General features: G+C 57.0%; 1 protein-coding gene across 2 annotated transcripts; it reads left to right on the plus strand.

Annotated features, from left to right (window-relative positions):
• Positions 1 to 662: 662 nt before the first annotated feature.
• Cep170b (centrosomal protein 170B) lies at positions 663 to 25,488 on the plus strand. Of its 2 annotated transcripts, none has more exons than XM_021654154.2 (19): positions 663 to 857; positions 3,068 to 3,199; positions 10,107 to 10,196; positions 10,947 to 11,025; positions 11,487 to 11,545; positions 12,642 to 12,780; positions 14,623 to 14,727; positions 14,814 to 15,287; positions 15,598 to 16,322; positions 16,600 to 16,773; positions 17,023 to 17,113; positions 17,285 to 18,958; positions 20,254 to 20,497; positions 22,108 to 22,267; positions 22,456 to 22,599; positions 22,738 to 22,826; positions 23,189 to 23,282; positions 23,440 to 23,491; positions 23,586 to 25,488. In XM_021654154.2, exons 2-19 carry the CDS (start codon positions 3,095 to 3,097, stop codon positions 23,831 to 23,833), a joined length of 4,746 nt encoding a protein of 1,581 aa, XP_021509829.1. In that variant the 5' UTR covers positions 663 to 857; positions 3,068 to 3,094; the 3' UTR covers positions 23,834 to 25,488. The 2 variants fall into 2 exon arrangements, with proteins under 2 accessions (XP_021509829.1, XP_021509830.1); XM_021654155.2 differs by having other exon boundaries at positions 20,359 to 20,497.
• The last annotated feature ends 2,420 nt before the right edge of the window (positions 25,489 to 27,908 follow it).

The following is a 27,908-nucleotide window of genomic DNA, read 5'->3' on the forward strand; positions in this document are numbered from 1 at the left end:
TAATCCCATCCCCCTTGGCACTAGAGGGACACCTGATATCTTCATTGTTGCACCTGGCACCAGCTAGCGGCCAGTGAGAACTTACCTCAGGAACTGGGAGCACCTTCGGAGTTCCCCGCCCCTCCCCGCCTAGCCCACTGCGACTCCAGGTAGGTTGGCGGCTTTGCCCACCATCCTGTCCCGTGTCCATGGCCTGCTCTGCAGCGTTGAGGGTGCCCCAGCCGGGCGCACAGGCCTCTAGGACTCATCCTGCTTCCTTGAGCTGAAAGGCCAAAGGTTGCGGCGGGGAGAGTGGCCGGAGGCCTGGCTTCTGTAATGTGGTTAAGTGTTAACTATTCAGCTCTGGGACAGGACGCTGGGCAGATGTACGCCGGGTCTCGCAGCCCTGGCGGAGCCGAAGCAGGAGAGAAGGGGATCGGGGTGCGCAGGGTGGGGAGACGCGGGGCCGGGAACAAAGCCAGTTTCTGGCTGCCCGACCGGGTGCGCCGGGGTTCGGTAGACAGAACCAGTGAAGCTGCGTGCAGCTTCTGTGGGGGCGCTGGAGAGTCCAGCTCACCTGCTGCGGCTGGACCTCCCTAACCTGGTTTCCGGGGGGCGGGGCGACACAGGGGTGGGGCAACACAGGGGCGGGGCGCGCTGGGGCGGAGCGTGCCGCCGCAGACGTCAGGGGACCCGCCGCGCGAGGCCGCGGTCCGGCGCTCTGCCCGTGGGCTCGGCCGGGGCTGCCGCCAGCGTGCGGGCCGCGCCGGGCATGTCCTAGGCGGCGGCCCCGCCCAGCGCTCGGCCGGGCGGGCGGAGGGCCGGGCTGGGCCGGGCAGCGATCAGGAGGGTGAGCCGCGGCCCTGGCGGGAGCACAGGTAGGACGCAGGAGGGGCCGCGCCAGCCCTGCGCTCACGGCGCCTGGGCCTCCAGCATGGCACCTGCGCGCCTCGGGGCCACACGGGAGCTGGGCGGGCTTGGACAAAGGCGGCGGCGAGGAGGGCGCTGGACGAGGGTGCCCAGTACACCTGGCCCGGCCAGTGCTCGCCGATGCTGCTCAGGTCTGTGCGCGCCCGGGAGGGGCCGCCTGACATCGGCGACAAGGCCTGGCCCCGCGCATGTCTACGCGGCCTGCCGAGTGGGTAGACCTGGGCGTCGGGTCCCCGCCCGGGCACGGCCAGCGCTGATTCAGGAGACAACGCCGCTCCCTCCCCCTCTGGGCCTGGCGCGCCTGATTGCCTGCCTCCCCGCCTCCTCCCGGCTGCCCGGTGCGCCCCCCTCCCCCTGTGGTCCCTCCCTCCGTCTTCCTTCTCTCCTTCTTTCCCTTTAGCCGCCACCGTCTCCCTGGTTTTCCTGTCTCCTTTGGGCCTGCCTCTGCGGCCGGGAGGGGACCTCGTTCTGTCCGCTTCTTTCAACCACTGGGCTGCTCCCTGCCTCCTTCAGCATCCGCATCACCACAGCCACCTCCTCCTTCACCTTCGGGTGGTGGCTCTTCTGGCTGGCGCAGCTGAGGGGACAAGTTTGGGGTGTTTATTATTCTCTCTCCTAGCAACCATAGCCGTGCTAGCCCAGCCCCAGACCTCCTCCAGCAAGCCCTGGCTCCATAGCCTTTCTAAGTTGGACTGGCAGTGGCAGTGGTCACCCCATGACCAGACTCTGGGGTTTGGCCTCCCTCTCCTCTGAGGGAGTCCCCGTGCCTGCTGTCCACAGTGAGATGGCAGCAGGTGATGTCAGTGTGGGAGACATCGGGGCTGGGTGGGGCTGGGAGGCTCACTGATCCTCTCGGGGCCTTCACAACCGCCCTGACACCTTTGGCAGTAGAGTTGGGTCTTTCTGGGAGTTAAGGCTAGGGAGACCCATGGGGTCTGTGTCCTGGGGGCTGCAATGGCACTCAAGTCTCGCCCCTTTAGTCCTTGCCTCTCTAGAAGCTGGGCCCTAAGGACAGGGGGACCCCAGAGTCTGGTAGAGGGTGTGCTCCTGGACACATGGAGCTATTTTCTACTGATGCAGGTTTTTTTCTTTTTTCATTTTTTTCCTGCATCCTGACGGAGTGCTAGGCTATGCATGGTCACTTGGGCTTTTACAGATGGGCAGAGCCCTGTGTTCTTACCTGAGATCTGAGCAGCCCTGGGTTTAGGCCTCTAGGCATGGCTACTGGGCATTGTAGGATAGGGTTTGGGCCCTAGGATCACTAGTGTGACCTCTTGAGATGTGTGTTGTGTGTGTCCATCCTTCCAGAGAGATAAGGGAGGGCCTTGTGCGGCTGCTCCTGTGTCAGTGACAGCTTCTACCTGGCCACCTCATGGCGAACCCACAGTCTTTCTGTACTCATCATGTACACTGTGGCCCTGCCCTCACCTCTGTCCCGTGCTGCTGCCTTACTCCTTGATGAAATGGAAGCAGTTGTCGCTTAGTTATTCCCGCTGTTGCTCAGTCTCCTGACTGAGGGGTGTGAGTCTCTTGTGAGGTGTGTGTGTGTGTGTGTGTGTGTGTTCTAAGGTATGAGGGTTCAAATCCAGGGCCTGGCACCCCCTGGCAAGTGCTATGCCATCGAGCCCCAACCCGGCCACTCTAGTTGTTCTTCACGGAATAACAACTTGTGCTGCACTGGGACTCAGTAGCTGTAGACTGCCCTCTTGGACCACTAGGCCAGCATAGAGCCACTGCCCAGACCCATGCTTGGGCTCATGCTCTGCTCTTGAAGCTCATTTCCTGTGTTTGAACAAGGCTTGAATTTTCATGTCGTACTGGGCTCTGTGGTGATGGAGCCGGTCCTGTGCTCCGAAGACTTCTTTCTTGCCCCGGGATTTGTAGAGTGGCCTGCTGGAGGGACACAGACCCTCTGGTAAGGGTGTATGTCCTAGAGACCTCAGTGGGCTGTGCTGGGTACTTCCTGGGAGCTCTTCCTCATGGTTCGTGCAGCACGGCCACAGTCACCTAGAGAAAAGGAGTGTGAGGCCTGGAGCACAAAGGAGACTGTGAGACCATAGCCACGGGCTTTTAAGGAGCAGGTCTGTGCTGGTCTTGCGTCTATCTGGGGGACTAAAGTCCAGGCTGGGGAGCTCCACTGTTGGCCGTCTCTCCACAGGGCCAGGCTGGCCTCCTCAGTGCCAAGATGAGTGTCACATCATGGTTCCTGGTGAGCAGCAGTGGTACCCGCCACCGGCTCCCGAGGGAACTCATCTTCGTGGGCCGAGACGAGTGTGAGCTTATGTTGCAGGTGAGTGGGGTTCTCTTCCATTTCGGAAGGTGATTTAGGGACCTTACAGTGAGGAAGAGACCCCTCATTGCCTGGGCCCTAGATCCCGAGGTGGGCATGGGTAGAAGTAGGCTACAGAGAGTAGGCTGTGTTGAGTGAATGGTCAAAGACCTGGGTTCTTGCTCTTTCGTGTCAGACCTATCTGACAAGAAAGTGCAGGCTTCCTGGAAGGCTGAGAAGGTGTCCTGTGTGGATGGGGCTGAGGAGCATCTCCGAAGGTACTGGAAGAAGGCTCGTTTGTGTCCTTATTGCTTTGCCATAGCGGTTGCCTGAGGGCCGTCCTGAAGGTCTTGTTCCCAAACATGATCAGATGGTGGATGGTGCTGGTGATGTTATCATGTGCCCTGACAGGATGGGTCCCCTCCCTGGACTAGAAAGGGTGGTATGGCTGGGCTGCCTGGGTTTCAGAGCCTGCGTTAGGTTTCTTGGGGTTCATGTATCTGGCTTGGGAACAAAGGGCGTGGTGGGGTACTGACCTGCAGAGCCCATCCTGACCTAGGGCTACAAATGAGTTAGGCTTCTTGCAGTCCTGGACTGCTTCCACCCTAGCACAGAGCACGGGATCCTGGCCTCCAGCCTCTGGGCTCCGCTCCCCTTCATGGGACTCTGAGAAGGAAATGAATGTCCTGATGGTATGCATGGTCACTTGGGCTTTTACAGATGGGCAGAGCCGTGTTCTTACCTGAGATCTGAGCAGCCCTGGGTTTAGGCCTGTAGGCATGGCTACTGAGCATTGCAGGATAGGGTTTCTGGCCCAGCAAAGGGTCTGCTTGGAGCAGCTGCCCAGTGCCCCTGGATGGATCTTCTTTGTGTTTAGTCTCCCACGTGCAGTAGGGCCATATTGCACACTCCTGGGGGTGTGAGGTTCCAGAGAGTAGGCTGAGCTTGAGCTGAGCATGGACAGCGAGCCTTGATGTCCCTGTCCATGGCTTGCACAGCCCCTATGCTGCTTTCTGAGAGTTCATGTCCCTCAAAGGTTAAATGTTAGCTCTGGCCCCTAGTGGGATGATTTGTTTGTTTCAGTTTTTGAGACAGTTTTCAGTGTAGCGTTAGCTGTCTTGGACTCGCTTTGTAGACCAGGCTGACCTGGAATTGACAGAGATCTGCCTGCCTCTGCCTCCCTGAGTGCTGTGATTACAGGCATGTGTCACTGCACCTGGCTAAAATGCTACCTCTGTTTTTGTTTTAAAGATTTATTTACTTATTATTTATATATTATTCTGCCTGCATGTACACCTGCATACCAGAAGAGGGCACCAGATCTCACTACAGATGGCTATGAGCCACCATGTGGTTGCTGGGACTTGAACTCAGGACCTTTGGAAAAGTAGCCAGTGCTCTTAACTGCTGAGCCAATCTCTCCAGCCCTAGTGGGATGATATTAAGAGATATCCTCATGGGTGGCATTAAGGTCTGTCTTAGGGTTCTATTGTGCTAAAAACCAGAACCAAAGGCAGCTTGGGGAGGACAGTGTTTATTTCACCTTACAGTTTATACTCAGTCACAAAAGGAAGTAACCCTGAAGCAGGAACTGACTGAAACAGAGGCCTTAGAGGAATAGTGTTCACTGGCTTGCCCTTCTTGGCTTGCCCAGCGCACTTTCTTTACCACTCCGGACCACCTGTTCAAGGGTGGCACTACCCACAGTGGGCAGGATCATTCCCTGTCAATTAGCAATAAGAAAATGCCCCTGGCTTGTATGCAGGGAATCTGACAGATTCATTTTCTCAATTGAGGCCCCTCTTTCCATTTGACACTAGCTTGTGTCAGGTCAACAAAAACAAACAAACAAACAAACACAAAGAAAACAACCAGGACATGATCCTTATAAAATATGCCTGAGGCAACTTATTCACTCTTTATGCCAAATGGGGACCCTGCCAGAAGGTGCTGCCTTTTGAAGTTGCCTGTCTTTGACAACTTAACCACGGGTCCCCACCCATCCCTTAACACAGTCCCTGTCTCTTCATGACTCTGCCGCGGGGAGCAGTCACATCTGCCCCGTAAGGTCCGTTTGGGTCATGTAGGTTCTACCGAGCAGTGTTTGCAGAGTGTGAGAGAGTACAGGGACTGGAAGAATACACAGTGAAGCTTATTTATTTATGACACTGGCTTCACGGAGAGGAACTAGCTCATTTGAAAGTACGAAAACCGTGCAACAGGGAGGAGCTGAAAGCTGCACTCCCAGCCCGTACCCACAGCCCTGGCCGCCGGGTTGCCCCCTCACGATGTGGTCTGCATATAGGCATGGCCTTGGCAGTGGCTTTGCTCTCTTCCCGAGAGCCATCAGGTTGGCTCCCTGGAACAGGCAACACTTTGAGGTAGCTGGAGTGAGGCTGGGGTGCTGGGGACCGGGAGCAGGCGCTCTCTCCTATACCTGGACCGTCCTCCAGGGCTCTTACTCAGAGGTCATTGTACACAGAGAAGGTTTGGGGTCAGGTGCTTAATTTCTGAGCTTCTTAGTGGTAGAACCCTGAACAGGACCAGAACAGCAGCAGTTTTTCCATGCTGGGTAACCCCAGGCTGGGCACCCTGCATTTCTGTCCTCCCTGTCCTTGAGGGATGTGATTATGAAAGGGGTGTCTATCTTCTTACGTGCGTTAGCTGAGGCTTTGGAGGTCATGCAGGTATAGAATGAGTGCAGAGCTGAAGCCCTCCTAGCGCCCCTGCAGTAGTGCAGCCTTGCCCTGCCATGCCCTACTGACCCTTGTTCAGGCCACCTGTTCCTCTCACCCTCTTGGCCTCTGCTCTCCTTCTGGCTTTCTTGACCCCCTCACTCTCTGTGGAGCATACCATAATAAGGAGCCCCAGGGCTTGCTTCTTCCTGGTAGCTCCCCTTTAGTAGAATTTACATAACATTTGCACCTGCCCTGACCCCAGCATCTGGGCTGCTCTGGTTGCTCTGTTGCTGCCCTGGGGCCCTTCAAAATAGCCTAGACTTGTCCTCCTCTTCTGTCCCCTCTACCTACATCTCTGCCAGGGGCCACCATTGCCCCTGTTCCCTTACCCCAGCCAGCTCCTGTTCACCTCAGCTGTTAGAGAGACTTCTTCCCTGTTGTGGGTCTCCCCTCTGGAGTCCGCTCACCCCACTCCTACCCTGTGCTAGCCCACACCCCTGGCCAGCCACAGGAATACAGAACCCTGCTTCAGTATGAGCAGATGTCACTATGGGTGGGATTGGAGGACTAGGACCTACCAGACATCAACACAAACGAAGGGCAGTGAGGAGGAGGCCGTCAACAGGGCTGTGAGGAAAGGACCTCTCTTTAAGGAGTTGGAGGGTCCACTGCAGAGAGAGTTGGGTGTGGGAGGGCAGAGGGGCAGCTAGGGGAGCTGGGCAGCCAGGCAGAGGGGCCTGAGGAGTTTTGTATTGTGTGCTGGGGGCAGAGCCATCACCAGTAGCCGCGTGCTACCAGGGGGCTGTGCTCTCCAGGCCTGCTCGTTATTCAACACAGCACCCGCAGAGGAGGCCTGGCACAGAGCCAGCACCTATTCATGACGTGCAGTATCAGGGAAATGGGAGCACATGTGCACATACATGAGGTGTTAAGCTTTTGTTTTTGTTTTCTTGAGACATGGCTTCTCTGTGTAGCCTTGGCTGTCCTGGACTCACTTTGTAGCCCAGGCTAGCCAACCATCTGTCTACCTCTGCCTCCCTGAGTGCTGGATTAAACCCCATGCTTGGCTGCAAGCATCTTTTTGTTTTTTTGTGTTTTTAATGTGTTATATATGATATATATGTGTGTGCTTGCGTGTGCTGCTAGCTTATGGAGAGCTGGCTTCTGCCTCCACCTGGTCTGTTCTTTGGCTGTCCTTGGCTCTGTGTGACACCCTAACCCAGAAAGCACATCCCAGAGCCAAGGAGCCTCAGAGGCCCTGTTCACAGAGCAAGTTCAGCCAGCTGCTGTGGATGCCTATAGCTCTGCTATGGTTATGCTGGTGATGAGCTGGCAGGAAGGCATGCCCAGAGCCCTGGGTGTGGCACTGCCGGGGTCAGCACTGCCAGGACGGGGCTCTTCCCGTCCTGGAGGGAGGGTGCCAGGCATGAATTTTAGAAACCTATCATTTTAACATTTTAAGTAAGCATGGACCATTAACTTCTCCTTTAGTGTGTGCCTGGTGCTCTGCTGCCCACTCTCGCGCCTGTGTGTGTCCACTCTCTGGCTCAGTGTTTCTCTCCAGTCTCCAGTTGAGACCAGTCTTGAGTGCTGCGCCCAGAGCTGAGTCTCCTGGCTGCTCCAGCTTCTACCTTCTGAGCATGTGGCTGTGGCTGGGTGAACTTTACTGCTGGTCCTAGGTGATGGGAGATTCCTGGCTGGGGGTGGCAAGAAGGCAGCTCAATTCCTTCCTCTTCTGTAATCTGAGAGGAATTTGTCATGAGGGACAGTCCTAGGACTTGGTAGGCTTCCAAGCCCACTATGAGTAGGGGCTCATGCGAACCCTGTGTCAAGACAGAGGTTCTGGAAATAGGTCAGGGTAGGAGGGATGCTGTGGGGAGAGGCGGGGTGGGTGCAGGGAGGGGATGGTTCCAGGTGGATGGCATCAGGAGGGCTGGAACCCACCCTCGGTGAGGATGTGGTGTGACTAGAGCCTGTCTGGCCTGGCAGAAAGAAGCGGGTATGGAGAGGCCTCCGGAGCCTTGGGTCTCTGGATATGCAAGCCGTGGGGGCTAAGGAAGTTACTCAGGGCTGGGCAAGGTCAGGATGCTGCAGTCAGGATGATGGCAAGGACTGTGAGGCCAAGCTGAGGAGGGAGCATGTTTTGGATGTAGACTGAAACCAACTGAATACAGAAGCCAGCAGAGTATACCCTTAGGAATGGCCAGGGTGGGCATTCCTGGAAAGATCCTGGAGGGCAGAGGACTGAACTGCCTGGAGGTGTCCAGGGTGAGTGGAGGAGGGGGTCATCGGGTGCAGGGTGGATGAGGCTTCGGGCCTGCAGTGGTCAGCCTGAAGTGCTTCAGGGGTCAGCCCAAGCTGCCATCTCATCCACTTTAGGCCAGCAGCTAAGGCCTTAGCTTAGGCCTGGGCTACACCCACATCCCTGCCCTTTCTGGACCTTGGCCCTAAGTCTGAGCTTCCCTGAAGCAGCTGCCCTCTCTCACCCAGGAGCCCTTGTGTCTGGCAGTGGGGCACGGGGCTAGGTATAGGCTAGGATTTTGGTAAGCAAGTGAAATGATATCTGGCCAGGTGTTTGCCCTGTGCCCTCCAAATATCTGTAGGTACAGCTATAGACAAGAAACTTGGGCCAGCCCAATATGGGCCTTGGGGATGGAGCTGGCCGTCTCAGGGTCAACGACCTGCTCTGTCAGAAGCCTGTGGCTTTGGGAACAGGTGAACTAGGTCAGGACAGGCCTGGGGATGTCACGGGGAGACACCGAGGAGGCCAAGTCTTAACCTGTATGTCCCTAGCAGAAATGTGGGCTACTCTGGGGGAGGCAGCCAAAGGATGATCACCCCTGGACACTGCCCTTGAATCCACTCACTTCCTGAAAGGATGAGGTGTGACCCTCTCTCAGCCCCTTCCCCCAGAGCCTACCTCACTACAGCCTGTCATCGTGAACAAGCCAGACACCGGGGGCTGCTGGGGCCTTATTGCCCAGGCGGCAGTGACCATAGAGGCTGGGCTAAGGTCCACCTGGAACCCACCCAGCTGCAGTCCTGTCTTTAGGATCTCCCCTACTATCTCCTCTGGGGCTGGAGACAAAGTCTCCTCTGCCATGCCACATGGCTAGCAGTAGAGTGGGCTGGGCCAGAGCCCATGAAAATCCTCTCCCCAGTCCCTGCTACGTGGCTGGCCCTGAATGGACTTGTTATTGCTGGGGGCAGGGCAGGACGATGATACCTGAAAGGAAGAGAGGCTGCGCCGTAGTGATGGGCAGCTGGAGGGGCCTGTGCCCTGAGTTCTGAGCTGAGAAGCCCATACCCTGGGATATCCTGTCACGGGGGCCCTCACCAGTGTGCTCTGGAGGTGGAGCTCATGGTTTGGAAGGCCCAGCCTGGGGTATATGCTTTACCTGAGCTCAGCAGTCTCCCAGCATTGATTGGCTTTGCTGTCATCTCTCAGGCTGAACTCCTCAGGAAATGGGCCAGGCAGACGCCACTGTCCCTCGAAGTACAGGTCCCAAGTGCTGTGGGGATGGAAATGAGCACAGGGAGGCAGGGGTGCTGACGTAGTCGGCTTCGTAGACTGGTGACGTGGACCCACACCAATAGCACCTAAGCAAGTAGTGCGACCCTGTTGCTGCCTATGTCCTGGGCATAGAATCTGGGGGCTCAGCCCTGTGAAGATCCGGGTGACTATCCTGGGGAGGGGTCCTGGGCAGGTTGGTGGTCAGGTCAAGGTGAAACCAATGTGGAGTGGGGAGGTACCACATACATGGTTTAATGAGTACCTGGGCACAGCATGAGCAGGTGCAAGCCAGGCCCTGCTTGGTGGGCCGGCGGGAGCTAGGTGGGGGAGCCGAGTGATCAGTGAGCACCATCAGAGGTGTGTGTACCCATCACGCAGGCTTGTGTGCCCCTGTGGGCTGGCCTCCCCTGCCTGCCCTTGGGAGGGAATAGCCTCTCTCAGAATGCATGCAAGGCTGCCCATGCTATCCCACACTGACGCAGGAGCCAGCACCTGCACTGGAAATGGGGTACTGGGGAGAGTGCTCATGGAAGGAAGGTCCTGGGTGGCACTAGGACGGAGTGGCTCTGGTGCCTTGCATAGCCCTGTGGCAGTTGGGTGGCTTTGACTGCACTCTTGGGAGGGGGCTGTGCAGGAGCTTTGAGGCCCAAGGGTGTTGGTATTACGATAGACAGTGGCAACATGGGGACCCTACCCTGGGGTGAGGCACCTGAGGACCATCATCTCTTTCCTCCAGTCCCGTAGCGTGGACAAGCAGCATGCCGTCATCAACTACGACCAGGACCGTGATGAGCACTGGGTGAAGGACCTGGGCAGTCTCAATGGGGTGAGTGTACTTGGCTGTTGCTTGGTCCCCGCCTCCCCCAGCCACAGTCATGCCCACCCCTGGCTCCCTTTACTCCAGGGACCTGTCCAGAGCCCCCGTTGGTTGAAGATGAGACCTTCTTCAGCCATAGAGTCCAGAGCCCTGTTGGACTAGGGAGGTACAAAGCTAGGAAATGAGTTCCCCCCCAAAAGCAATGAGCTGTGCCCAACCCCACTTGTGGAAGGGAGTGTGTGTCCCTTTGTTCTTTGAGTGGTACTAGCTAGGGAAGAAGGGAGGCCCTGACTGTGTGAGTGAGGCATTGGGTGAAAGGAGCTGGAAGGACAGGTGGCCTCTCTGGGGTTTTGTGTCTGTCCTGTCTAGACATGCTTCCTTCCATGAAGACAGGCCATCCCTGTTTTCAATAAGAAAACAGACTCTGACCCATTCCTACTTGTGCAGCCCTGCGCAGGCGACCCACGGTCACGCCAGTGTGCTCAGCCTGCACAGTGTGAACCTGGGACCAAGGCTTAGCATCACCCTCAACTCCCCTCCTCCACCCTTCATTCATTGCAGCCCTTCCTGCTGGGGCTTTGGAACAAGTAGGCCATCCACCGGGCTGGGCAGGATCGCTGGGGCATCGGGCCTCAGTCCCAGTCAGACTTTCCCACCTGAAGGGTTTGCTGCCTGAGAGGTTGGCTCCTACGACGGAGCCAGGAACACAGTAAGGCAAGGAAGATCTGCTCAGGCCTTCTCTTCCCCTCTCTTCTGTAGACATTTGTGAATGACGTGCGCATCCCAGACCAGAAGTATATCACACTGAAGCTCAATGATGTCATCCGCTTTGGCTATGATATCCTTTCCTGAAGGACTCCCCTACTTGGTTCCATCAGGACCGAGGCCACAGTTGCTCTGTGTCTTAAAGCAGATTAGGGGATTTCTAAGTCACAGCTGAGGCTCTCAGGCCTAGAGGTTACCTGAGGTTGGACTCCCTCTGCTGAAAGGGCGTTCTGTGGTGCTCCAGCCCGACCCCAGCCTCAGCCTGCCTGTCTGCATGCTCAGCCTGGGGTCACCAAGGGGCTAAGGAACAGGCCATTACTCTTTGGGACCTAGAGTCCTGGTTTGACCTTGAGTTCTGAAGCCTGCATATTCTATGGTGGGGTGTGATTGGTCCTCCCCAAGAAGGGGCTCTTTTCCACCTCCAGGAGTAGTTGAGTCCACCTACTCGCACTGATGACGACAGTGCTCGCCTCTGTGCTGCAGCCACAGGCCTTTCCTGCTCCTCCCATTCTGTGTTCTCCTTAACTTAGCCACATTCCAACATGTATGTGCTAGAGCGCGTGCAGCACCGAGTCCCTGAGGAGGCGCTCAAGGTCAGTATCGAGGAGGCCCGGAGACTAAGAAAGCCCCCTTGTGGGACCCCTGCCTGTGAGGGCTGAGCCCCACAGCCTACCATTCTCTGCCCCTGCTTTGGCATCTCCCCAAGACACCTTCCCCAAGCTCCTGAGCCACCCTTTGCTGGCTTCAGGTGCCATGAATCAGGGCTGCTTGACCTGTCCTGCTGGATGTCCCAGTCCAGCAGGTGAAAAGCAGTCATTACCCTCAGGCTTATACACAACAACAGGTGGTAGGGACAGCTGGGAAGGTGAAGGCTGAGTGGTTGGCCACCTGGAACAGTTGGGGCTTTTGAACCCTACAAGATACAGCTTTGGACCTTGTAAGTCAGGTAGTGGGTGGGACATGGTCTGTGGCTCAGGAGATAGCCCATGGTGCTAAGTTGGGCAGTAGTGGATGTGGGTGGACACTGGGGTCATCCAGCAGGAGACCCGGATCCATGAGGAGTAGAGTATGCCACCAGTGGGCCCAGCAAAGTAGAAAGCCAGACTGCACTCTTTCTTGGGCCATGAACCCACCCAGGGGAGGATACAAGGGGGGGGGTCAGGAAGTGGAGGGCAAATTGAGGCCACCAGTGTGTCCTCTGCGTTGGCATCGTTGAGACTGCTGAGGTCACAGTGGTTGGAGCCTCATCCAGGGAGTTAGGATCCTATGGCAGCCTAGTGTTTCCTTTCCCTTGTTTGTGTGGGTCACGGAGCTTTGAGCTCTTGGGTGAACCATGGGAGTGGTCTGTCCTTACCCAGTTTTCTAAATGAATTTGTAGAGTCCTGCAGCTAGGCTCCTGAGTGGCTAACCCTCCCAAGGGCCTGTTTCAGGTGGGGCCAGGAGGAGGATGGTCTCTGAGGCTCTGCCCTGTGATTCTTGCCTGCTTCCTTCCTTCCAGAGAAGCAGACTCCAGCTCTCGGCCTAGCTCTGAACTAGCCTCCTCCACAGGGCCTAGAATCCTCAGCTACCAGCAGATGGACTAGTCTCACATTCTTTCTGTTCTTGTGGGAGAGGCAGGGCTGCCTGGAGGCTCTCCAAGGCTGGCACACTAGCCCTCACCCTGTGCCCTCACCCTGTGCTTGTCCACAGCACGAGAAGTACACCAGCCAGCTGCAGGTGAGCGTCAAGGTCTCTGCCCCCAAGAGGGGGGAGGTGCTGCCGGAGCACACGCCCTACTGCGAGTCCTCACAACTCAGGCCAGAGAAAGGGGACCGGAGACATGGATCAGGTAGGCCGTGGGTGTGGGGACCAGGATGGGCAGGAGAAGGGCAAACATGTAGAGCCACCCAAGGCCTGTCTGTCTCCATCCCTGTTTCCCCCTGCCCCTCTGGGTACCATCTTCTCCTACTTTTTCCTACCCCCCTTCCCATGTGACTCCTCACCCCAGCTTGCACTCAGCATTCACAACACAACTCAGTAGTCAGGGCCCAGGCCTGCTTAACCCTGCCTTGTCTTATGTGTCTGCACCCTAGGGGGGGAATGCACATACTTCCCCAGGCATGCCTGCTTTTCTCAGGCCCTGGAGCTTCCATCAGCTGATGGATCATCAGAGGCCACCCTTGTGGTCTGCCGCAGCTCAGAGGCAGGCAGGACTAAATTCCTTGAAGTCGGGAATCTGGGCCTGAGTCTGCAGATTACATGGCCTCTGGGGCTGGGGGCGGGGGAAGGTGACTGCAAGGTAAGGTCTGCTGTATGTTCTGAGGGGGTATTGCAGAGGAGGGCAGCGCCATCTGAGTCTAGGTGGGCGCAGGGACACACAGCACAGCAACAGGAAGCATGAGCCCTGCCTGGGTGTGCAGTGGTAGGCTGGGCATGTTCTAGGTGGAAGAAGGGATTTCCAGGAAACCAAGGTTCATGTTCTTTCTGCATCAGGAAGGTCACCTTGTTGCCCCAGCCTTGGCCAACACCTGCTGTGCATTATGGGTCAGCCCACATGCCCACACGGAGTAGCTGGGATGCAGGTGTGCCCTGAACAGTGACCTATGCTTGTCTTTGGGAAGGCTGCTGGGGACTGGGCAGGTTTCCAGAAAGCCATGTGACCTGCTCAGAGCACCTGTCAGTGTCCAGGCTGTGAGTAACACAGCTGGTGACAGTGGCTTGGGGCTGTCCCTGAGGCTATAGCAGGTGCAGCCAGCTGGGCAAGTGAGTTTCCCACGGAGCAGACACAGCACATTGGAGGATCCAGGATAGGCTTGGAGCCAGCAGCTTGGAGAGCCCTGCTCAGTGGCAGAGGCATGCTGCTTCAAGGGCCACTGCCCAGCACTGGGTAAAGGAGGTCCTTAGTCAGCCTGGGTGTGGATGGCGGAATAAGAGCAGTGCCTATGGTATGGCACAGGGGAATGCCATGAAGAAACCCATTATTTGTGTAAGGAATAGATGGTGATTTTGTAGAGTGGAGTCCCTGGAGGAAAAGACAGCATGCACAAAATACCAAGGGACAGCTGACTGACAGGTAACCCAGCCAGACTTCCTTGCTGCCTGCTGGTGTGAGCAGCTGGGCAAGGAACCAAGGCTCTGGTGGCTGTTGGACCAAAGGGCTTTGGGGGGACAGGGCTGTTTGCGTATTATAGCCGACTCTCTGCCCTGGGGCACTCGACTCTGCTCTTGCCTGGACAGGAGCTAAAAACCTAGATTCATGGAGTTAGAATGTTAACTTCTAGACAGGGATCCAGACAGTAAAACAAACCCACCAAAGTGTCATATTGGGTCACTGAGACTGTGGTGGCCTTCAGCCCTAGGGCCACCCGTTATGGCAGAGCTATTTATAGAACTTAGAAGAAGCCAGACCTTGTTGATGGGCTCTTGCTGCTTTGTATACTGTAAGGCAGAGAATGCAGCCTCCTTGCCCAGGACAGGCTGCCCCTAAAGACTGTATCTCCTAAGATGAACCTTCCTACGTCACCACCTGAGAGAGGCCCAGGCAGGGTTAGTGGCCGTCTTTACCCACAGATGTGGAAAGAGTGGTCACCAACTGGCCAGGGCCTTGAGTAACTGCAGATCTCAGCCGGAAGTAAGCCCAGGGCCTGGTCGGAAGACTGGCCCTATTCCTAAATTCCAAACTCCCCTGCAGAGGCAGTAGCTTACCGCACGCCCTTGTACGGCCAGCCCTCCTGGTGGGGCGAGGATGACAGTGCCACGCCAGCTGAAGACCGGCACCAGGAGGAGCCCTACCCAGGTGAGCCTCGGCGCTCCAGCTATGACTAGGGTAGAGGGTAGCAGGGTGGCCTTTTAGCGGCTTGACCTGAGGATCCCTCCTCACAGAGCACCCCAAGGATGCGGCACAGCAAGATGGTGATTTAGACAGCTGTCGTGCTCCCATCGAGCCTACGGACTACTCGTTCAGACGTGAGCCCAGCTACTTCGAGATCCCCACCAAGGAAGCCCCACAGCCACCACGGCTCCCCGAGGTGCCAGCACAGGAAGTGCCCACAAAGGACCAGGAGGCAGGTGGTAGCGGGTCAGCCCCTGTGGTACAGAGCCACGCCTCCTTCACCATTGAGTTTGATGACTGCAGCCCAGGCAAGGTGAAGATCAAAGACCACATCACCAAGTTCTCCCTGCGCCAGCGGCGGCCCCCAAGCAAGGAGGCCACACCTGTGGAGATGGTCTCTGCCGAAACCAAGGTAGCGGACTGGCTGGTGCAGAATGATCCGAGCCTGCTGCGCCGGGATGGCCCAGGGGATGACCGCCACAGCACCAAAAGCGACCTTCCTGTCCACACCCGTACCCTGAAGGGTGAGTGCCTGCTGGGCATCTGGGCAAGTTCTTAAGCAGGTGGTCTGCCTGTCTCCACACCGTGGCAGGGAGGGCCCAGGTGGCTTGGCTGCCTTTCACTTTCCAGTGAACTGGCCGAGAACCACCTGCCTGGCCTGGGGGCGGGGCAGTGTCTAGCGTTTTCCACATCACCGAGTCACACTTGCTAGGCTCCAGGTGGCGCAGGGCCTCCCTCCACACGGGGTCAGTTTGGATCCATTCCCTGTGGGTGTGGGGCGGGGAGGCTCCCCAAGGCTGCTCACTGTATGCTGATGAACGAGGGTTCTCTCAGGCCACAAGCATGAGGATGGCACACAGAGCGACTCGGAGGACCCCTTGGCCAAGGCGGCTTCGGCTTCGGTGTCTGGAGCCCCAACAGAGGCCAGTGGGGAGCAGGTGCGGCTGCAGAGGCAGATCAAAAGGGACCCCCAAGAGCTGCTGCACAACCAGCAAGCCTTTGTCATCGAGTTCTTTGACGAGGACACACCCCGCAAGAAACGCTCACAGTCTTTTACACACACCCCACCCACAGACCCCAAGGCCGACAAGCGCCGGGCTGCTGGGGCTGCTGACAGAGAGCGTCCTGGCGTCACAGTCCGTGCAGCCGCCTCCGGCAGCAGCTCAGGACCACAGAGGGCCAGCTCCCTCAAGCGAGAGAAGACTGAGGAGCGCCTGGGCAACACTTCCCCCGTCCCCCGAGCCTCCACCCGCCCCTTTGGGAGTGTGGGGCGCCGCTCCCGCCTGGCCCAGGACTTCATGGCCCAGTGTATGCGGGACAGCTCCCCGGCCCCCAGGCCTGGCCCTGAGAAGATGCCTCCGGTGCTGCCCGCCCCCTTGACACCACGGGGGGCCAGCCCCGTGACCCCCTCAACCACTCCACCGCCTCCCATTGACCCTCAGCTGACCAAGGCGCGTAGGCAGGAGGAAGACGACAGCCTTAGTGATGCGGGCACCTACACTATCGAGACTGAGGCGCAAGACCGAGAAGTAGAGGAGGCTCGGAAGATGATCGACCAGGTATCTTGACCAGTATATGGCCGATGGTACCCTGACGGGGCTTGTGGACCAGGGAGGGGCTCCAGGGCTGATGGTCACGTGGGGGAATCAAATAGTGGCCTGCTGCTGTGATATCATCTGTCTGGTCCAGCTGAGCGAGAGGACCTGGAGGAGGGAGGCCCCACTGGGCTCTGACTCTTACCTTCTCAGAATGGGCCCAGCTGAATAGTCGGGCAGCATCTCTGTGGGGGTGGAGATCCAGGCCCCTCTGACCCTCAGTGCTATCCCCTTTTGGCAGGTTTTTGGGGTGTTTGAAGCTCCTGAACTCTCCAGGGTGTCCTCAGCTACCTTCCGTCCAGTCATCAGAGGTGACAAAGATGAATCCACTGATGGGGCTATGGCCCAGCGGATGGCTTTGCTGCAAGAGTTCGCCTCCCGAGCACCAGGCATGGCTCCCCAGATGGAGCAGCAGGTACAAGGCTGTGCAGCCACCCCAAGAAGTGTCAGGGTAGAAAAGGAAGGGTCGTAGATGCAGATCTGGGGCTGCGTCCTGATTTGGTAGTGACAAGGGGTCACGAAGGCCTAGGGAAGGTCACGAGGTCCTCCTGGCTGCTTCTGCAGAGGGAATTGCCTATGGCAGCTATAGCGTGAATGGCTCTCTTCTAGCTCCTGGCACCCATTCAGGGTTTATGGATATATTTTCTTGCCCTTCTCTCTGCAGAGCCTCTTGGTCCCAGGCTCCCCTGGGGGTCAGAAATGGGTTTCCCGATGGGCTAGCCTGGCTGACAGCTACTCAGATGCTGGCTTGGCAGGTATGTAAGCCCAGAGTTCTCTAAGGGTTGGGGGTCATACCAAGGTGGTCTCAGGTGGGCCACAGACATAGTTTGCCCCAGCTTGTGTCTGGAAGGGGGTTGGGGCTCTGTGTGTATATAGGTCCCAAAGTTCTCTGGCCATTCTAACTGCATTGGCCTTGTGCTTTGCAGAGGACGGTCCTGGGCGCAGAACTGGAGAGCCTGAGGGTCCCCTGCCTGTGCGCACTCGGCGACTGCTCCCTCAGTTGCCCAGTGACAGGGCCGATAGCCCAGCAAGTCTTGAAGCTGCCAGGCGGAGCGGCGCAGGGCCACCAGAGCTTGGCAGTGAGCAGGCAAACCGCCTTATAGGCCAAGAAGACCTGGACCCTGATAGCCTCAGTGATGCCAGCGGGTCAGATGGCGGCCGAGGCCCAGAACCAGGCACAGACCGGCAGGAGGAACTAGCGTGGGCCAGGGGCCAGCGCTCACCAAGGGCCCCTGGAGAGCTGGCCCCCACCTCTTTCTTCATTGGTGATCAGAATGGAGAGGCCACCTTCCCCAAGAAGTCATTTGTGGCTCCTGGGGAGGTGGACGGCCCGGGACGGATAGTCCAGACCAGCCCTTCAGCAAGAGACGGCCTCCACGTCAGTGCCAATGGGAGGATGGTGATACAGCTACGCAGTGGGCGCTCCCCAGAGCCTGACCCGGCCCTGCCAAAGGAGGCTCTGGCCTTTGCCCGGCAAGAGAGCTTCACCAAGGAGCCGACCAGTGGCCCCCCAGCACCTGGCAAGCTCCCTCACATTTCCAGCCACCCGCTTCTCCAAGACTTGGCTGCAGCCCGAGCCTCCCGGATGGACTTCCACACACAGGACACTCAGCTGATCTTGAAGGAGACGGAGACAGCCCTGGCAGCCCTGGAGGCCCAACTACGCTCCAAGTCTGCAGGAGAGTGCGAGGGGGGCAGCACCCCCAGGCCTCCAGAGGACTCCTTGTCCGGGGATTCAGATGTGGACACAGCCAGCACCATTAGCTTACTCAGCGGCAAGAATGGACCGAGCCCAACAACCCCCCAGACTCCAGGGCCACAAAAGGAGACCCTGCTGTCCCCGCCAGCGATGCCAGACCCAGGGGGTGCTACCCAGGGCAGTGCCCGAGAGCGGCTCTCAGAGAGACAGCATCGCCTGCCAGGCCATGCAGACTCCGGCCAAGGAGAGCCGTCAAGGCGCCTGGCCATGCGGCGTGGCCATGGGTCTCGAGGGTCTCTGGACTGGCCGGAAGAGGAGCGAGGCTCTGGCCTTGCCCACCTGCCCAACTCTAACCACGAGACGCCTGAGGCCGCTGTGGCAGGTCGACAAGGGCCTCGCAGGAAACCCGTGGCTCCCCCACCATCCCCAGCTGCCCGGGAGGAACAAGGCCGCACCTCCACCGCTGCTCAGAAGGTACATCAGGCCCTGACCCGCTCCAACAGCCTGTCCACCCCAAGGCCCACCAGGGCCTCGCGGCTCAGGCGGGCCCGTTTGGGGGATGCCTCGGACACCGAGGCTGTGGACGGTGAACGGGGGACTGCTGCCAACCCTGAGCCAGCAAACCGGCCAGCCCCTGAGCAGGCCAAGAAACTGACACGCTTGGACATCCTGGCCATGCCCCGCAAGCGGGCAGGCTCCTTCACAGGGCCCAGTGACTCTGAGACAGCCCCTGCCCGCACTGGCTTCTCTGGCCGCAGTGCTGAGCTCTACAGCACCAGCCGTAAGCCCACGATAGCCGAGGCCCGTGCTGCTGCCAAGAAGGCTGCTGCTACTGCTGCCAACACAGGCCCCCGCCAACCCTTCAGCAGGGCTCGCCCGGGCAGTGCCAGATATTCTTCCAGTGAGTGTGGGGTGATGGGTAGTGGGCTGGTGGGTGGGCAGGACGGCCAGCAGCAGCTGAGCCCCTGGGTGCCTGCGCTGCAGACCCTGCACACTCATGTGCACTGGCCAGATGCGCCCATGGCTCCTGTGTGGCAGAAGACCGCCCCACGGTGCTTCCCATCACCCCAGTGGCCTCAGTGCCTGGGGGTGAGGGCGCTGTACCAGGCTAGTGCTTCTGATGACTCTGTAGGGGTCCAAGCTGCCCAGCTGAGGACCCAAGAAAGGCTCTCCCAAAGTCCCGTGCTCCCTGCCCCCTGTGTTGAAGCCCAGTGAAGGGTGTCTGTCTAATGGGAGTCTTTCTGACACCCTTGGATGGCCACAGAACCCATGACCTGAGAGGGCTGTATCAGTGCGCAGGAACAGTGAACTCTGCCCGCCCTCTGAGCTGCGTACGTGTATAGTAAGAAGGGACAGACTGTCGCAGCTGCCGGAGCTGGTCCCATTTCTGGAGTGGCTGGTGTCCTGTGTGTATAGCCTCTGTCCCACCCCATCGAGGGAGGAGTGCCGTGCCCCAGTGGATTGAGTGGATTGGTTTGAGCAGAGGTGCTGCAGTCCCATCCCTTGGCCCTGCTGTTCTTGGCTGACTCCACTTACCCCTGGGGCCTCCCAGCATCTTCTCGTAGACCTGCCTGCTGGGCCCGCTGGATGGGGACACAGTGGCTGCCTGGACTGAGGACATCCGCCTGGCAGAAATTGCTGTCCCTAAGCTGCCAGCACTGCTTAGCATGCTGGCCCCACCCACCCTTCATCCAAAGTGTATTTCCTGTCAACGCTGCCTGGGGCTCAAGACAGCCCTGAGCTGGGGAGCCTAAGATCCTACCCAGGCAGCCATACTGGAGGATGTGGGTCTGATGAAGGCTACAGGGACCTGGCTTGGGCTGACAGTGGTCTGACCTCACCCACTTGGTGATCCAGCTGTGTGGTCCCACAGCTGGTCCTTGTGTGTGGCTTACATCATTGTCTACCCAGCACCCTTTCCTGGTGTCCAAGGAGGTGCTCATCGCATCAGGCACAGCTGTCTATGACCCTGACCCCTCCCTGCCCCCTGGATGCCGCTCTGGCCTCAGGAGTGCCTGGTCCCTGGCCCTGCATGTCCTCTGGGCTGGGGGTGCTTCTGCTGGGGATTTCTGGGAACACCTGGGATGCAGCTTGCCGTGCAGCACAGAGCCCTCGTCCCGAGGGACCCTGGGGCTACTGAGGCACTGAGTGTTCTCTGTTCTGTTCTCGCTTTTGAAACCAACCCCCTCACTCAAGACACTCGGCGGAGGCAGCAGGGTTCGGACTACACGTCCACCTCTGAGGAGGAGTATGGGTCCCACCACAGCTCCCCTAAACACACACGCTCCCGTGCCTCGACAGCCACGCAGACCCCGAGGGCCAGCAGCTCTGCCCGGGCACGCTCCCAGGCCCCAGGCCCCCGGGACACAGATGAGGATGAGGAAGAGCCTGACCCCTATGGCTTCATCGTGCAGACAGCAGAAATCGCAGAGATTGCTAGGTGAGTGATCCATCAGGGCCAGGTATGGATTCCTCCCCTTGCCAAGGGCAGACACGAGGCTGGGCTGGCTTCTGACTCTTCGTATGCTTGGAAATTGTTTGGTGGGTGGTGAATAGATGAGTGCGTGATAAATGGGTTTATAAAGGTGGATGGGTGAGGCCAGGTGTGACGAGCCTTTAATCCCAGCACTCAGGAATCGGAGGCAGGTAGATCTGTGAGTTCCAGGCCAGCCTGATCTACAAAGCAGGTTCCAGGTCAGCCAGGGCTGTTGCACAGAGAAACCCTGTCCTGAAAAACACAATAAAAGAAGGTGGATGGATGGGTGAATGAAGGGATGTGTGATGGATGGGTAGATGGCTAGGTGAATGAATGGATGCCTGTCTAGGAGGGTGGGGGAATTTTGAGTTCCAGGAACTAGTGTGACCACACTTTTTACTCTAAATAAACTTCCTCACGGGGTCATTCTCTGGGTGCCTTGTGGGGAAAGCTGTGCAGGGATGGGTCTAGTTGATTTATGCCAAGTGCCCTGATGGCCAAGCCCTGAAAGGCTTGTAGAGGACCCCCAGAAGCTATGTGGGCCTCGGGTTTTGTGGAGGATGCTGAACTTGAGAGCTCTTGGGATACTGGGAGGCAACGAGTAACAAATGGCCCTCAGGACGGTGGCCCATATGGGGATGGGTTTACAGCTACTGGAATCTCACAGACAGGAACTGAGTCTGTGGTGGAATGAGATCATGTTGGGGACAGGTAAGAGAAATAGGTTGAAAAAGAGGGGACCTCCTGAGAGGCACATGTAAGCTATAGGAGGATGCATGGCCCTTGGGTGACAAGCCAAAGGACAGAGGTTCCCTAGGTCTCAGCCTGACATAAGGAGGAACAGGAAAAGGCGTGGCCTCTGTGGGTTTCTCAGGCTCGAGCATCCAGCCTCCTGGGCCAGGAGACTGGTGCAGTATGCCTCTATATAGAAAGGACCCGAGAGTGGCAGCAGCTGCAGGGGGTGGAACACTTAGAAGTTTTGTGTCACCTATAGTCAGAGAGAGCTGCTTCTGTGTTGTCTCAGTGTCAGACCAGGAGATGGTGAGGAGCCTGGGCAGCCCAGTAGGGGACCATGAGGCATTTCTGGAGAGGGGCAGGTGTGACACTGGCCTTGGGGCAGCTGTGTGTAGGTCCTACAGCACAGAGACGTGTTCCCCATGGTGTGATCAGAACGTAGCTCTCGGGCACATTAGAAGGCCCCTCAACCCAAGTCTGACCCTTGGAGTCAGAAGCACAGCATGATGGTCTCCATGCATCCCTCCCTGCCCCCGTTTCCCCGCTCACCAAGGTGGTACCCACACATTCTGTGGCTGGGTTGTATCCATTTGGTGGGGGGGCTGACAGCTACAGTGTCTAGCTGTGGCATGCAGGAAGAGGAGAAGGTCTGGGAGGGTTCCTACTCACTCTTCCTGTAGGACCCTTCCCCAGGCCCAGCTCTGGCAGGCCCCACACTCCAGGCCTACAGTGGAGTTGGACATACTGTTCTAAGTCACTGTGCATGCCCCCCACTTCTGTGTGCTGAGGCTCCCCCAAGAGGACCTCTGGCAGAACTTGTCTTTTCCTGTTGACTACAGGCTAAGCCAGACACTAGTGAAAGATGTGGCCATCCTGGCCAGGGAGATTCATGATGTGGCCGGGGATGGGGACTCACTGGGCTCACCAGGACCTACTTGCAGCCCATCACTTGGGAATGTGCCCAACACCCCTGCCTCCACCATCTCAGCCCGGGAAGAGGTGAGTTCCAGGCCCCTCGGCCATCTTGTGGTTTTCCATTTGAGGGCTATTAAGAGCCCACACAGCCTCCCTGAGAGCTTGTGGTGTGGGGACTTGTCCTCAAGCTCAGCCGTCTCCTTCCAAGGGAGTGGGTATCGGGCGAGCCTCGGCATCAGACGAGCCATGACATCCAGCTGTATTCTCTGCAGCTGGTACAGCGCATTCCAGAGGCCAGCCTCAACTTCCAGAAGGTGCCGCCTGGCTCCATGAACTCTCACAACTTGGATCAGAACATGAACAACAGCCGTGAGGATGCCCTGGCCAACAAGACAAGGCCTCGGAACCGTGAGGAGGCACGGTGCCCTTCTCACATATGTGGCTGCGGGTCGGGGCATGTTTTGGACAGTGTCTGGGCTGTGAGGTAGAGGCCAGCCAGCTGGGGCAGGGAGTTGTGGGGGGCTGCAGCCATGCTAATGCCTGGACCCTTCTAGGTGATCTTTGATAACCTGATGCTAAACCCGGTGTCCCAGCTGTCACATGCCATTCGTGAAAACACGGAGCATCTTGCTGAGAAGATGAAGTGAGTGGGTAGTCCCAGGGTACAGTGCCAACAGGGTCACACGTACTGGGTCTAATCATCAGTGTCAGAGTGTGCAGGCCAATGGATCACATGTGGTAGCCAGGTTCTGCATCCCTGCACTGCTCCCTGAGGTTGGGGTCCTCCTGCTTCCTCTCTCCAGCCTTCATCTCCATCTCAGCTGCCCCTACCTAAGTTATTCCCTCCTTGAACATCAGGTAGCTAGTCATGCTCCTGCTCTGGGCTTCGGTTTTCCTCTTAACTCTATCAAGAGATGGCATCAGCTTTACTATGGCAAAAGAGATGTCTGGGGAGGTGCCATTCTGTGTTCTCTGTCACTGTCCTTGTCCCTGCTCCCCTCCCAGGATCCTCTTCCAGAATACAGGCCGGGCATGGGAGGACCTAGAGGCCAGAATCAATGCTGAGAATGAAGTGCCCATCCTGAAGACATCCAACAAGGTAAGACACAGAAGGACCTGTCCTTGGCCCGGGCTCCCCAGCCAATGGGCTCTGCTGAGCTGGTGTGAGCCACAACCTCAGTCTCACTCCAAGTCCACGAGAACTTGAGGCCCCTGCATGTTGCTGCTGTGGCCTACCTCCTCTCTGTCCTTCCCAGGAAATCAGCTCCATCCTGAAGGAACTTCGACGTGTTCAGAAGCAGCTAGAAGGTGGGTGTGGCCCCGACCGGGGGCAGGTAAGGGCAACCCTGAGGGCTGATAGCCAGATTCTCAGCTGTCCTGACTCCTTGCTTTTTTCCTCCAGTCATCAATGCCATTGTGGACCCCAGCATGAACCTTGATTTGCTCATGGGAAACAGGGTTTCTACAGGGTCCGGTCAGCCAGGACTTGGGAAAGCCAGGCCAACAGCTCAGAGTTCAACTTCACCTGCCTCGGTGGACACCTTGCTGCCAGCCCTGCCTCTCATGAGCTTCCCACAGCGGGCAAGCTGCGGCCCCCCTGGCCTCCCAGAGCCTGCCTTCCTTCCTGATGCTGAGAGGTTCCTGATCTAAGCCGAGAGGCGGGCAAGGCCAGCCTTCTGCGCGTGTGTCCTGTACCTGCCTTTGCATCCGTGGCCCACCTGCCTGGCTGCAGGCGGTTCTCTGTGAAAACCCCATATGTGCCATAACCCCATGGATGGGTGCCTCCCGTGCCCAGCACCCCAACCACTTCCTCCAGCTCATGGCCACCCCACCTCCACGGCCTCCTAGCCTAACCCCTGGGCTGTCCATTGCCAAGGGCCAGCTGTTGAGGCCTCATATTCACCTCCACTCCATTACTGTTGTATTCTCATTAGCTTTGAAGGAAAGAGTACGTTGCACCATTGCTGGACTCCACCAGGCCCGACCTAGGTGCAGCTCCGGCCTGAGAGGCCCTGTCTCATCCCTGTATGCTGGCTTGAGGCCAGACAGAGAAAGGGGCTGGACCCTGGGGCCAGTCAGTGCCAAACACAGCAACTGAATGAGCTTGGCATGTCCCCAAATTGTCCAGGAAGGAGGCCGCTTGCTCTGTGGCTCCCACCTGAGTCCTTCTCAGCTGGAGATGCTGCAATGCCCATCAGCCTGGGCAGATGAGTGACTCATGGAGGTGTTCGGGGCAGGAGCCCCATGGCTCTAAGCCTTTGGTGCCAACACAACTGCCAAACCCATTGAGTTTGGGTACTGTCCCAGCAAGCCCTCCTGAGTTGATTCATCCCCACTAGGAACCCTGGGCTTCCTGACAGCGGCACTGGGTGTAGCTGGCTGGGCAAACAGCCCCTTCGGGTATAGTGAGCGTTAGAAAAAGAGATTTGGAAGCTCCCGGCTTTGTGATCTAAACCACGTACCTGCCCCTGCCATCCTGGATGGCGTGGGCACAGTGTGGCGACTGCAGCAGGCTCCCGTGGCCTGATCCTTTGTGGGGCCTGGCAGGGACAGGCCCGCTACCGCTCATGCTTTCTCAGGATTTGTTCGGCCGGGGCCTGCCAGGGGAGCAGATGTGGCTGTGCTGCCGCTGCCCCTTGCTGGTGTTTCTGGAGGCACTAAGCCAAAGAGCCTGTTGGCTGGAATGGGATGGGGAGAGTGCCGTATCGACCAGGCTGGTGTGGGTGTGCTCGGTACCCCGCCTGACATTTGTGTGGGAGTTGCTCCTGAACAGGACCAATCCGCTGGGGAGAGGTAGCTGCGGTGGGGGACCCAGAGACCTCAGGTAGCATGGGTCCCCCTGTTTACACTTAGCTGATAGAGAATCATGCACGGGTCCTGTGTGCCTCTGCCCAGCCCACCTGAAGTTTACGTGTGCGTGTGTGTTTGTGTGTGTGTGTATAGCCTGCTGTTTGTCTGGAGGAGGTGCCAGCCCAGCCTGGTGGCTGCTCCCCCCGCATGTCCCACACATCACCCACAGCCTGCTCCCCAAAAGTCAGTGGCTGTCCTGCAGACTCTATGCCTCCCACCCCTGATCATCACTGTACTTTCTTTTTTTTTTTAATGCACACATTGGTGTTCCTCCCACATTTAGTTCCTTTGTCACTCTAGCCTTCGGCCTGGCGTTGGTGTCGCACCTGCCTGGCTTCTTGAAGGTGTCTGTACATCGTTCTCAGGTGGTCTTGTGGCTGTCTTTCAGAAAATGGTTATTTTATATGATTTGTCATGGAATTTGTTCTAATAAATCATTCTTCCACGTGGCAGCACCCCAGTGTCTGCGGCCTTGGCTCTCGGGGACGATGTTGGGGGCTCAAGACACTAAAGGCAAGCAGGCATGGTGGCGCACGCCTGCGGTCCAAGAACCGGGAGGCAGGGGTCTCTGAGTTTGAAGCCAACCAGGGCTACAAAATGAGACCTTAGGTTTCTTGTTTTGTTTTAAAGAATCACTGAAGTTCAGACTTGACCACCAGGTGGCAGCATTAACAAGGAAGCAGCGGGTGTTTGCTTTTGTTTCAATTAGTGTTTTACCTGCTTTTTTTTTTTTTTAATTTATTTTATTTGCATTGGTGTTTGCCTGCATGTGCCTGTGTGAGAGTGTCAGATCTCTGGAACTGGACTTAGAGACAGTTGCCCCATTGGTGGTGGGAGGTGACCCAGGGCCTCGGGGAGAGCAGGAAGTGCTCTTAACTGCTGAGCCATCTTTCCAGCCCCTGCCTGCCTTGTGTGCACTCCATGCATGCCTAGTGTCAGCGGCAAGTAGAGGGAGGCCATTGGATCACCTGGAACTGAAATCACGGATGTTTGCTAGCTGCCACGTGGGTGCTAGGAATAAAGCCTGCAGAAGCAGCCAGTGCTCCTAACCACTGGGCCATCGCCCCAGCCCCGTTCCTCACTTCATAACAGAGACCAGACCAGAGCCCCGGCTGGGCTATCACCCCCAAAGGCCTGCCCCTGCTGCCTGCTTCTGCCAGCCAGGCCCCGCCTCCTAAGCTGCCACAGCCTACCCAGACAGTCTTACCCTGTGAAGGAACATTCCAGATTCAAGCCGTAAGAGGGTGTTATGGGGATGTCAGGTTGATAACCCTCTTGCCTTCAACTGGGAGGAAAAAAAATACACAAAACAGCAGCTTTCAGATAGGAGACAACAGGCAAAACAGGACTGTGATCCCCTTAAAGGGACAGGTGAGCTGGTAGCGGCCCCCCACTGCTGCTGAGACAGATCATCAGAGGAGGAGGAAGGACGAAGCAGCTGGGACCTGTGGAGCCAGACGTGTGAGAACAAGCTCTGCTGCGCACGTTGGCCATGACCTGCACTTGCGGGCAAAACCACAGGGGGCTATGGAAGCAACCGCTGAGCAGGGAAGGAGGCTGCATGTCTCTTGAAACTGGCCAGGCCTGAGACTTTATGTCATCAGCATTTAGAGGAGAGTTCAGACACACAGGACAGGGGGCGGGGGGTTAGTCTTCAGCGACATAGTAGCTGCCCCACTAATGCTTACAAGCAAGTCTCAGAAGAAAAGCAGCTTTAGGAGAACATTCACCAAAGGACACAACAAAACCCAGCACCCAGTGACATGATGTCCAGTCAGAAGTGACCGAGCATGCAAACACACAGTGAGAAAATACACATTTTTTTTTAATGTAGTAGATGTGAGTCCAGCAGGGAGACGTCACAAGAAAGCATCTTTCTTTCTTTCTTTCTTTCTTTCTTTCTTTCTTTCTTTCTTTCTTTCTTTCTTTCTTTCAAATGGGAAGGTCATCCTCCAGGATTCCCTGCCATCTCAATCTTGGTCCTTTGTCCTCCTGAAGGAGAACTGGGCACAGGTGGATTAAGCAGTTGCTGAGTGGTAACACCAAAGGGCCATGTGGTTCTGAGCTCAGAAGCCTCCGTTTACTATTGCTGCCCCTGTGCCTGTTCCCGTGTGGTCTCGGTGGTCTGCTGGCATCTCAGAAGGCCTCCTTACCCGCAATTCAGTTTGGTACAATCAGATACACGGTTGCAGGAATGTACGTAATGTATATAAAAGTGTAAGGACCCACAAACTGAGAAGTTTGCCAAAAGAAAGGGCAACAGTGCTCCTGTGTGTGCCCATCTGGAGCCATCTGGAGTCAGCTGAAACTTGCTTCGTGGTTTTCCCAGAGCCCTGACCTTCCTCCTATCTGGTCAGCATGGGTATCTCATTCCCAGATGAAGCCTTTTCATTTGTTTCCACATGTCCCTGATCTTGCCATTTAACCCCAGCATTTGTTTTAACTGTAACACTTTCATATCTTGGAGATACAACATGACAAAACACTCAAAACAAATCACAAAACAGCACAGCATTCATAGTTTATGTGATAATACCAAGAAATCCAACATAAGCTAGGAGGTGGTAGCACAGATCTTAAATCCCAGCACTTGATGAGCTGAGGTGGGTCGGTCTCTTGAGTTAGAGGCCAGCTGGTCTACAGGGAGAGTGCCAGGATATCCAGGGACTACACGGAGAAACCTGTCCCAAAAAATAAAAACAGAAGATGATGAAGAAGAAGAAAAAGAAATCCAACTTTTAAGTAACCACAAAAAAAAAAAAAAAAAAATCAAGATGGAAAGAAATGTTCAAAGAAATAATGACAAAATAGCTTCCAAGTATGGTGGAAACTATAAATCCATGAGTCCAAGAAAATAGAAATAAAAATACTGAAA

The sequence above is a fragment of the Meriones unguiculatus genome, chromosome 7 (assembly GCF_030254825.1).
Source record: "Meriones unguiculatus strain TT.TT164.6M chromosome 7, Bangor_MerUng_6.1, whole genome shotgun sequence".
NCBI classification, from domain to species: Eukaryota; Metazoa; Chordata; class Mammalia; order Rodentia; family Muridae; genus Meriones; species Meriones unguiculatus.

Bases quoted from the DNA above. Each gene is read 5' to 3' on its own strand.
- Cep170b (XM_021654154.2), top strand. From the start codon at position 3,095: ATGAGTGTCACATCATGGTTCCTGGTGAGCAGCAGTGGTACCCGCCAC. The intron at 11,026-11,486 runs ATATCCTTTCCT...TAACTTAGCCAC, and splicing joins TGTCATCCGCTTTGGCTATG to ATTCCAACATGTATGTGCTA. The intron at 17,114-17,284 runs GTATGTAAGCCC...TGTGCTTTGCAG, and splicing joins CTCAGATGCTGGCTTGGCAG to AGGACGGTCCTGGGCGCAGA.